The 11,535-nt window shown below is 50.8% G+C and overlaps 1 protein-coding gene across 1 annotated transcript in view; it reads left to right on the top strand.

The window, feature by feature from the left end:
* Positions 1-10,242, top strand: part of WNT7A (Wnt family member 7A) — a 61,253-nt gene extending 51,011 nt beyond the window's left edge. Inside the window, exon 4 of the mRNA XM_047094522.1 lies at positions 9,763-10,242. Within this exon, the coding sequence (XP_046950478.1) occupies positions 9,763-10,242 (480 nt within the window). The remainder of the gene's footprint in view (positions 1-9,762) is intronic.
* The last annotated feature ends 1,293 nt before the right edge of the window (positions 10,243-11,535 follow it).

Consider the following 11,535-nt stretch of genomic DNA (forward strand, 5'->3'; position numbering starts at 1 on the left):
TGCCTTCTTGAGGGAAGCTTCCTGGACGTGCACATAAGAGCAGCTTCTCGGGTCAGAAGTTTTCTTTGCGTTCTGTTCCACTCCTTCATGGAACTCACAAATTTATAATCAGATGCAGGTGGATTATTATAACTGCTCCAGGCTCGGATCTGCAGGCCTGAAGAAGGCAGGAAGAGCATCACCTTGTATCACGGTCCTCCCAGGGCCTGTGCCGCAGGGGTGAGGCCCCGTAGCACACAGTAGGTGCTCAATGCACAATGATGGAGTGAGTGAATACGAATAGACACACGCTAGGTCCTTCTTTCTGCTTCCTACTGGCCAGTACCTTCTCCACACCAGGCTTTCTCTGCCAGAGGCTGGGGTGGGGAAGGTGAATGTCCTGGCCCCAGCCTCCAAGGAATGGCACAGGTGGGGTTCTCCAGAAGCAGAGGCTGAGCTGGAGTTCTGGGTCCAAGCTGTTCATTAGGGATCAGCAAAGGGAAAGGGGAGGAGCAGGACTGGGCTGGAGTGGAGCTGCGTCGCTGGCTGGACAAAGCTGTGGCGGGAACTCCGGGGGAGGTATCGCCCATCGAAGTGGCCAGACCTCTTACTCTGGCCTCTCTCAGCCCCTGGCTGCAGCCTACCCGGGGAAAACTGTGGTTCTGAGGCTGGGACAGGCCCTGAAGGATCTGACAGCTGGTGGCCGTATGTGGATCCCACCCCTCGTCCCGTGACGCGCTGGAGCTGGCTCCCGTGGGCTCACAAGACCCAGTGTTAAAGATTCGGGGATTTGTGAGCCAATTGTCAAATCGTTTGCAGCCTAAAATCAGCTGAGGTAGGAACATTTATCGCAAAGAAATTAGCAAACACTACAAAACAGGCTGTACGGGGGTTTTTTTGTTTGTTTTTTGTTTGTTTGTTTGTTTGTTTGGGGTTTTTGGTTTTTGTTTTTTTTTGAGGGCCAGTCTACTAGCACATCACTAGCTATAGCTTTGAAGCAAGACTTCCCTTGAAGGGGCATCTGAATAGTATATCCCCACATCCACCAAAAAGATCTGCTGGCTTGATGGGAGATGCTGACAGGGAGACAGTCGTCATAGGGCCAAGGTGACAGATACTCCACAGCCCAGGACAGCCATGGAAACCATGAGGGAGTCACTGACTGCCTTGGCAATCAAGGAGGGCTTTGTGGATGAGGTGACTTTTTTTCTGACGTAATAGAATATTCGAAAGCTACAATACCATGAGAGGTAAAGCTCGTGTCCCTCCAGTCCCCCGGCACTGGGTGATCTCCCCGGAAGTAGCCACTCTTACTAATTTCCCATGTATCCTTCCAGAGATATTCTGTGCTCTTACTAACACACATGCACAGATCTTTTCTTTCTCCCACAAGTGAGCTCATGCTCTGCATACTTTTCCACGCCTCGCTGTGTTCTCTTAACCATGTATCTTATGGATCAGCCTTCATTAGGAAGTACAGACCTGCCTCATTCTCTTTAACCGCTACAGGACATTCCAGTTATTAGAAGTGTTATCATTTCTACAACCAGTCCCCCTTGGTGGATCTCTAGATTCTCTCGGCCTCTTGATATTTCAGATAATGCACCCGGTCATTTGGCACATGCGTGAGCCTCCCCAGAGGGTACACATCCAGCGGTGGAAATGTTGGGTTGAGCCTCTGGGGTGGCAGTAAAGATTAGCCAGACAAGGAACAGGGTTCAGAGCCAAGGGGTGGACGAGGAGGGAGAGCAAGGACGGACCTGGGAGTCAAGAGGTAGGGGCCCATTGTCAGCTCACCGCAGAGGAACGACGTGTAGCCTGTGTGGCCTCTGGGTCATGGCCGGTATACTGGGTGCACTCAGACTAGGACATTGAGGGCAGTTTTAAAAGGGGGCTGGGGCACCTGGGTGGCTCAGTTGGTTAAGTGTCCAACTCCTGGGTTTGGCTCAGGTCATGATCTCATGGTTTATGAGTTCGGGCCTTGCATTGGGCTCTGTGCTGACAGCACGGAGCCTGCTTGGGATTCTCTCTCTCCCTCTTTCTCTACCCCTCCCCTGCTTGTGCATGCACTCTCTCTCTCTCTCTCTCTCTCTCTCTCTCTCACAAAATAAATAAATAAACCTAAAAATATATCATAAAGGGGACACAACCACTGATGAATGGGACAGAGTGTGGCATATCCAGACAACGGAGTATTATTCAGCCATGAAAAGGACCTTGAAAACATGTTGAATGAAGGAAACTAGACACACAAAAGGCCACCTGTTGTATAATGACATTTCTATGAAATGTCTAGAAGGGGCCAATCATAAAGACAGGATGCTGTTTCGTAGTTGCCTAGGACTGAGGGGAAAGGAGACATAGGGAATGACTTCTAATGGGTATGGTGTTTCTTTCTAGGGAGATGGAAAATGTGAGGCCCTGTAGGGAGCAAGTAGGAGCGGGACCTGTCAGGACTTTCCTCCTTCCCTCCAGTCTCCCTCTAGTGCCTTCCACTGGTCAGGCCCAGGTAGAAGTCACAGCTGCATTCAAACTGTCCTATGACCGATATGCAGCCGGCCCAACCAACCAATCACCAATAGCACCGGGCAGGGGCCATTTCGTCCCCTGGGGCAAGGTCAAGAGATGGAAGTGTGGGGAGCGGTCTGGAGACACATATGGACACACACTCTGTGAACCTGCTGAAGTCCCTCCCTTTCTCTGAGCCTCCCTTTCTTTACCTGTGAAATGGGAGTTTAATGTCCATCTGTCAGGGAGTGTCAGGAAAATCAGATGTCATCAGGGTCTGAAAACACTCTGTATAGGTTAAAAGCAGTATGGATACAGAGCCAAGACAGACAGAGTCAGAAGACAGAGAGACTGTGGCAGAAGTGGCCTTGGAGATCATCTAGTTCAGACCCTTGAGTTCAAAATGGGGAAACCGAGGGCCAGCGAGGGTACCCAGCCAGTTAGCATCAGAGACGGCCCAATCTCCACGCCAGAGACCATCCCCGCATACAGCTTCTCTTCTGAGATCTTCTTCTTTTTAAATTTTTTTTTAATTTTTATTTATTTTTGAGGGAGAGAGAGAGACAGAGTGCAAGCAGGGGAGGGGCAGAGAGGGAGGGAGACACAGAATCCAAAGCAGGCTCCAGGCTCCGAGCTGTCAGCACAGAGCCCGACGAGGGGCTCGAACCCACAGACCTCGAGATCATGACCTGAGCTGAAGTCGGACGCTCAGCCAACTGAGCCACCCAGGCGCCCCTGAGATCTTCTTCTTAAAAATAGACTTTGTTTCTCAGACCAGTTTTAGGTTCACGGCAAAACTGAGCAGCAGGTACAGGCATCTCCCACACACTCCCGGCCCCGGCACGCACAGTCTCTCTGCGCGAGTGTGGTACGTTTGTTACAACGGCTACGTGAGCTTTATAAATCCTGACTCGTGGTCCTGGCCTCCACTGGCTTCCCTGTCCACTCACGATAAAGTCCCATCTTCTAGCCGAGCAGCAGCGACAGGTGGGGAAGAGAAGGGAACTCCGCCCCTTCGTCAGGTAAAACTTGAACCCTGTAGCAGGAACTTCTTGTTGCCCCCAAAGTCCTCCCACCCCACTAACTGAGGCCCCTTGCGGTGTTTAGACCCCAGGGCACTGGCGGGAGGCGGGAGAAGTCCGTGTTCTCCCGAGACACTGTGAGGCACCAGACTCCAGGCCTCGCAGCTTTATTTTCTCCTTCACTTTCCTTTTGCACTGAGGCATGTCAGCATCACAGGCTGGTGAAATGGCAGGCCCCAACCAGTCTTATGTGGCTGCTCTGTAAGCTGGGACCCAGCAGTGCCACCAGGGACATAAAATGTTGACACATGTCCATACCGGGTGCTCCAAGCCCTGTGATTGCCCCCCTGAATCACGGTTGCCCCCGGGGTCCTCCCCACTTCCCCTCGGCCCAGCGACGCAGGGTTGATGCCTGGCCAGGCAAGGCCTCCCGGACCCTGAACGTTCAGGGTGCCCCTTGCTGGTCGTGGAACAGTCTGAGCGCACCCTGATGGTGAGTTTACCTTTGGGCGTTTCCTGAGCACCTGCTGCGTGCCAGGCACTAGGAGGGTACACCGGGTTGTGTCATCTTAGAGCCTGCAAACCTTCTGACTCCGTGTCACTGCATCACAGTCCAGACTCTTCAAGTGTAAAGGGAGTCCTGGAAGTCTCCCTGGACAGCCGAGAAGCCCGTAGCCAGCCTGGCCTCGGGGGGTGGGGGCAGGGGCCGCAAAGAATGTGGCTTTGTCCCACACTTGTTTCCTCTGCTGTTGTCCCCTGCCTCGGGCAGAGGGCTGGGTGCCCATCCGGATGCCCGTCTGGGTGGCCAGTTCTGGCAAGGGCGGCTGCGATTATGCCCGGCTTAGCGCGGATATAATGCAATCACTAAGGCTCTCAAAATGCAGAGTTTGCAGGGTTAACGGGCTGGACATCATCTGATTAGGGGCCCACACAAATACTGCCATGGCCCCAGGCCAGCTGTGGCCTCACAGGAAGAGGGAGGCGATGTGCGGGAGTGGCAGCTGCACCCAACCTGACCCGGGAGCCTGACCCTTGCCACTGGGGTTCAGGGCCCAGCATCCGCCACAGTGAAAACATTGGGTGTCACAACCTCACAAATACAACCTATTGCTTTTTCACTAAAACCTTCCAGGGACTTTAAAAAAAAAACAGCTTGGGGCACCTCGGTGGCTTAGTTGGTTAAATGTCTGACTCTTGATCTCAGCTCAGGTTGTGATCTCACAGTTAGTGAGTTCGAGCCCCGCGTCGGGCTCCACACTGACGGCGGGAAGCCTGCCCCAGATTCTCTCTCTCTCTCTCTCTGCCCCTCCCCAGCATGTGCGCTCTCTCTCTCTCTCTTTCTCTCTCTCTCAAAATAAATAAATGAACTAAAAAAAATAAAGAAAGAAATTTCTATTAAAAAAAAACACAGCTCTATTGAGGTATAATTCACATACCATATAACGCACTCATTTAAAGTAAACAGTCCAACAGTTTTTAACACATTCTCAGATATGTTCAACCATGATCACAATTTTAGAATATTTTCGTTACCTCAGAAAGAAGCCTGTGCCTCCTTTCCCCCAGTCTCTTCCCAAACCACACTAATCTACCTTCTGTCTCTCGGACTTGCCTGTTCTGGACAATGCACATAAATGCAGTCATAACATTTATGTCTTTTGTGTCTGGCTTCTGTCCCTGAGCACAATGCTTTCAAGGTCCATCCATGTTGTAACACGCGTCAGCACTTCATTCCTTTTCATGGCGGAATAACGTTCCATTGTGTGGATCCGCCACATTTTGTTTATCCATTCATCAGGTGATGGACAGTCGGGTCGTTTCCACACTTTGGCAATTATGAAGAATGCTGCTGTTCACTTTGGTTTACAAGTTGTCGTATGGGCAAATGTTTTCATTTCTCCTGAGTGTATCCGTAGGAGCGGAATTGCTGGGCGGACTCGGTCTGTGCAGGCTGCTATCACAAAATACCACAGACCTGATAAACAGACACTTATTTCTCACAGTTCTGGAGGCTGCAAGTCCAAGCTCAAGGCTCCAGCACGGTTGCCTTCTGGTGAGGGCCCTCCTTCTGGCTCAAAGCCAGTGCCTTCTTGCTGTGTCCTCACACGGTAGAAGGGGCCAGGGGTCTCTCTGGAGCCTCCTTTAACAAGGCATGAAGTCTTCATGACTTAAGAACCTCCAGAGTCCCCACTTACTCCTTGGGGGTTAGGAGTTCCACACATGAATATGGCGGTAGGGGGGGCTGTAAGACTCAAGGGAGGTCATAGCACCGGGCCATGTGACAACCCTGTTTAACATTTTGAGGAACTACTGGATAGTTTTCCACAGGGCTGCTCCATTTCTCATTCCCACCAGCGTCACGTGAAGGTTTCCATTTCTCCACCCCCTTGCCAACACTTGCTATGTCTGTATTTCTTCTGTCAGCCATCCTAGATGGTGGGAAGGGGTATCTCACTGTGATTTTGATTTGCATTTGCCTGATGCCTAATGCTGTTGAGCATCCTTTCCTGTGCTTAGTAGCTATTGTACCCATTGCATTTTTTTTTAATATTTATTTATTTTTGAGAGAGAGAGAGTGCAAGTGAGGAGGGGCTGAGAGAGAGGGAGACACAGAATCCCAAGCAGGCTCCGGGGTCCGACCTGTCAGCACAGAGCCTGACGCGGGGCTCGAACCCACGAACCGTGAGATCGTGACCTGAGCCCAAGTCGGATGCTTAACCGACTGAGCCACCCAGGTGCCCCACGTTGCATTTTTATAAATTGTGAGATAAAGCATTTGTGCAAAAAAGCACAGAGAACTTCTACATTGGTTTAAAAGAATAATTATAAAGCATCCATATCAAGGAACAAACATTGCCAGCACCCCAGAAGTGCCCCAGGTGACCCTTGTCAACCACAAACCCTCGTGCCCAACTCCAGGTACAGCCACTGTCTTGATATTTGTGACCCTCACTTCTTTGCCTTTTATTATAATTTTCCCCTCTATACGTGCCCTTGAACAATACAATCCAGTTTTGCCTACTTTTGAACTTGGTATAGATGAAATCGTTCTGTGGAAGTCTTTTATGATTGCTGTTTTCCCTCTCCCCTGTGTTTCTGACCTTGACCTCTGTTGGTGTGGTTTGCTGTGGCTGTTCATTGTCACTATCCTGTAATGTCCCATTGACTGCACCCCTCAGCTTACCCATTCCGTCATGGATGGACGTATGGAGAGTGCCCAGCGTGGAGAGAGATCATGAATCCACACTGGGCACTCTCCGTGTGTCCATGAATGCTGTGCTGATGAACGTCCTTGAACCTGTTTCCTGTGCACACAAACATTTGATTCTCTCAGGTATATACATTGGAAGTGAAATTTCTGAGCGTCTTCAGCTTTATGAGATGCATGCTGTGTGTGCACACCCACGAGCCATGAAGAGGGCTCCAGGTGCCCTACGTCCTCAGTGTTGTCAGAATCCGCTCTGAGTGTCCCCAGCATGTCTGGTCTGACTGCACTGAAATCTCAATGGGCCGGAAGCTGCTGCCTAACCCTGCCCCCAAAGCACATTGCCACACCCCTGAGCTTTGCTCTTTCCCCGCGCTTCTCAGGCCAAGGCCAGAAGGAGGGCCAGACGCTTGGGAACTATCTCCTCACTAACAACCAAAAGGGATATTATTTGTGTTATTTGGGGGCTGCTCATCAGTACCAGCTGTATGTGTGTGCAGGTCATACGAGGCTGCCTGCATGCAGTAGGTGCTCTATCACACTAGGTGTCCTGGAATCAGAGCATTCGGCCAACTGGATTCTCTGTCCCTGAACATTCTGGATGCTTGTGGCGTTGCTGCCTCATTCGATTGCCGATACTGTGGTTGAAACAGGGTGGCCCTCCCTTCCTGTTGAGTCCATTGACTCGAGCACTGGTCACCTCCTCCTGGATGCAGAGCTCTTAGAAATGGGAGGATCCTGAACAGGAGCCCTTCCTTGGAGACAGGGACCTTATCTTGTCACCTCTGTGTCCCCAGCACCCACACAGGCCCAGGCACAGAGGCAGAACTAATGACTATTTTTTTTTGAATGTCTGATTCTGTTCCAGCACCCTGACTTTTGTCAGAAAAGATAGAATTGCTTTCATTCCATGTTTCAGCAAAGGCAACTGAGGCCCAGAGAGGGGGTGTGACAATTCCAAGGTCACAAAGCAAGTAAGCAGCCACCAAGCAGCTGATGCACAACCCTCAGCAATAAGACCCTTTCCTCTGAATGCCTCATAGACCAGCTCTAGGACATAGTGAGCCTCAGTTTTGACCCCTGTAAAATGGAATCATACTAACCTCATGGAGTTAACTAATGCCATGTATAAAAGCATGGGCCCAGTGTGTATACAGGTGATTAATATTCAGTCATTTACTCACTAATGCACTTTTTTCCCACTATACAACAGGCAAAATTAATTTGGCAGTCCAGATGAAGACCATGATCATATACACTATGACCCAGAAACTGTGCTCACTAGCACATGCCCCTCCCAGGGCCTGGTACACAGTAGGAGCTTCATAAATGTCTATTGGTATAAAATCAGGCAAAAGATGATAAGGAGGGAAGAGAAGCTTTAGTTCCAAAGATACTCCCTTCTATAATACAGTTAAAAAAAAAAAAGAAAGAACAAAGGGAAAGGGAAGAAAAAAATAAAATAAAAACAGAGGGAGGCAAACCATAAGAGACTCTTAAATACAGAGAACAAACTGAGGGTTGGTGGGGGGGGGACTGGGGGGATGGGCTAAATGGGTGATGGGCATTAAGGAAGGCACTTGTTGGGACGAGCACTGGGTGTTATATGTAAGTGATGAATCACTGGGTTCTACTTCTGAAACCAAGACCACACTGTATATAAACTAACTTGAATTTAAATTTAGAAAAAAAAAAAAAGGAAGAAGAAGAAGAAGAAGAAGAAGAAGAAGAAGAAAGAAGGGAGGGAAAGAAAAGATTTTTAAAAAAAATCCACAGCCTGAAAACAACCTAAATATCTAGTACCATGGGGAGTTGGGTGAATGTTGCCTTCTTTTCCTGCTGGGATATTCCAAAGCAGGTGTCAGGAAAATGCAGCTCACAAGCCATCTGTGGCCCACTGCCCGTGTATGCAAATAAAGACCAAGTGAAACCCAGCCTTTAGTTTTGCCTGATCTTGAACTTCGTATCAGTGGAATCATACAGTATGTTTCTTTTTTGCATCCAATTTCTTTCGCTCAGCATCACATCTTAGAGATCTGTTTTTCTTGTGTGTATAAGTTCATTCCTTTTTGTTGCTGTCAGGTAATTTGTTGCGTGATTATAATTAATTACAGTTATCATCCCTGTTTTGCATATGGGGAAACTGCAGCACAGAGGACTCAAGTAAGTTGCCCGAGGGCACACAGCAGGTTCATGTTAGAACTGGGATTTAAACCCAGGCTCCAGAATCTGTGCTTTTTGTTCCCTATGCAGTGCTGCTCCTCAGTGCCATGGCGATGGGAGCCCAAAGGTATTGGCAACTCAGAAGAAGAGGCACATCATCTTAGCCTGGAGGTCAGGGAAGGTTAGATCAGAGCCAGGGTTCCCAATCACTGTGCCTGGCAGATGTCATAAGTGGTCAAAGCAGATGACCTCTGAAAATACATACTTGAGGTTAGGGAGGCAGTAGGGAGTGGTGGGGACTGTGGCAAATTGGGGGTTGCCAGCCCGTGAAGGAGGCAGCTGGAGGTACAGCTCCAGGCGCAGTTGCCATGTGGCAGTGTGGCAGAGATCGTGGAGAGCAGGACTGCCATGCTGGCGTTTTCCGCCAGCTTCCATGCGCAAACGTCAGCACTCAGCTGTACCAGTTATTAAATAATTTGAGTCTCTCTCTAGAATCGCCAGATGCCCTTTCTATTTGTCAAAAAACAAAAAACAAGAAACAAACACCTGGAAGTCTAGCTCCCGGTTTTCAAGTGTTGGTTCAAAATGACTTTAAGCCTTTGCCGGCCAAAGAGAACCTCCGTGTGCTCTGGATTGGCCTGATCTGAGCACCAGTCTAAGGACCAGATAGGAGTTGGGAGGCCAGGAGAAGAGGTGAGTCCCAGGTAGAAGCACGGCCCACAGCCCGGAGGTGAGAGGGACTTGACACCAGGTGTGAGTTTCCCCCACCTACAAGGAAGGAAGCCCAGGCGGGGCCGGAAGGGCGGGGGTGGGCGGGGCTGGGGGCCACCCGTGGCCGGCGTGCAGTGACGTGTGCGCTGTGCTCTTCCCCGCCCGCCCCTGCAGATCCTGGAGGAGAACATGAAGCTGGAGTGTAAGTGCCATGGCGTGTCGGGCTCCTGCACCACCAAGACGTGCTGGACCACGCTGCCGCAGTTCCGGGAGCTGGGCTACGTGCTCAAGGACAAGTACAACGAGGCCGTTCACGTGGAGCCCGTGCGCGCCAGCCGCAACAAGCGGCCCACCTTCCTGAAGATCAAGAAGCCGCTGTCGTACCGCAAGCCCATGGACACCGACCTGGTGTACATCGAGAAGTCGCCCAACTACTGCGAGGAGGACCCGGTGACAGGAAGCGTGGGCACGCAGGGCCGCGCCTGCAACAAGACGGCCCCGCAGGCCAGCGGCTGCGACCTCATGTGCTGCGGCCGCGGCTACAACACCCACCAGTACGCCCGCGTGTGGCAGTGCAACTGCAAGTTCCACTGGTGCTGTTACGTCAAGTGCAACACCTGCAGCGAGCGCACTGAGGTGTACACGTGCAAGTGAGTCCCGCACGCCGCCGCGCCGCCCTCCGGCCGGGTGGGCGCCTCCAGCCGCACGTCAGACTGCGGGGAGGACCTGACGGCTTCCAAGCTGCAGTCACCCTGGCGGATCTCCTCCCGGATCTGCACGGGGAACCGCAGGAATGCTGAGCTTGTCTTTTCTGCTGTAGGGACACCTCTCGCGGGGTTTCTGGCGGGCGCCGGTCGGAAAGATCTCTCCAGAGCCCTTGCCTGTTCTCTTCCTCACCCACTGCTGCTGCACCCGACCCCAGACACCGCCGGCGGGGGGGGGGGGCCCTCCTTGGCAGGAGCAGAGCCTCTTCGCACCAGGAGCTCTGGACCCTTGGGCCTCAACATAGCAATATTTAACAATTTATTCTGATAAAAAAATAATATTAATTTATTTAATTAAAAAGAATCCTTCCACCTCGTCGGGATCCGTTTTCTGCAATCAAAGTGGACCACTTGCTTTCCTTGCGGGATAGTTTTGTCACTAGGGCAAGGAGCCGAGTAGAACTGTACATAATTATTCTTTATGCAGATATTTCTAATAGTTGACTTTGCAGGTACCCCCTTGCAGCACTAGATGTTTAAGAGCAGATGTCCTTTATACATATATAGATATATATACACACACATTTATATTTTTTTGCTGTTTGCTGCTACTTATCCAGAAATTTAAGCTGGTCCAGATTTGGAGACGTTTCCCACCCTCGAGTCCTTCCCAGCTCAAACTGACACCAGTAGAAAAATCCAGTTTGGAATACAGAGAGAGAGGAAAGATAATAATAAAACTCCCGGCAGTTTCCATCTTTTGGAAAGTGAGCCACTGGATAAGAGAATATTTTGTTAAGAGACTATTTTTATATGAATATTTTATTTATATCGAGTCTGCCTGTATCATTCCATGGCCTGTGCTTCTTCTTAATTCCGGTACTCACTTTGGGGTAAGGAGGAGCGAGGCCTGGTCCCCACGGGGACCCTCACATAGCTGGGTTCTCGAGTTCTGTTGGCCAAGTGGGCAAAAGTGGCCCCTGGATGGCTGGACTGAAGTGTCATCGGTATTACCTGGGAAAGGAATCAGATCCCCAGCCTCACCTGTGAAGCTCAGGCCTTTTGAGCAGGGTCACTGAGCAGTGACCTCGTAATGAGCCATGTGGCAGGCAGGCCCGTGCCCTTGGCATTGGGTGACCATCACAGGGCTTGATCGCCACTCAGCAGAAACCAGCTCAGGGAGGCTGCTCCTCGCCAGGATGTCCCTGCCATTGCCGTGTGTCCCGAGAGGTGAGGCCATGTC

Source organism: Lynx rufus, unplaced genomic scaffold (assembly GCF_022079265.1).
Source record: "Lynx rufus isolate CCGP_SWC_20201006 ecotype Redwood Valley unplaced genomic scaffold, mLynRuf1.p SCAF_4, whole genome shotgun sequence".
In the NCBI taxonomy this organism is placed as follows: Eukaryota; Metazoa; Chordata; class Mammalia; order Carnivora; family Felidae; genus Lynx; species Lynx rufus.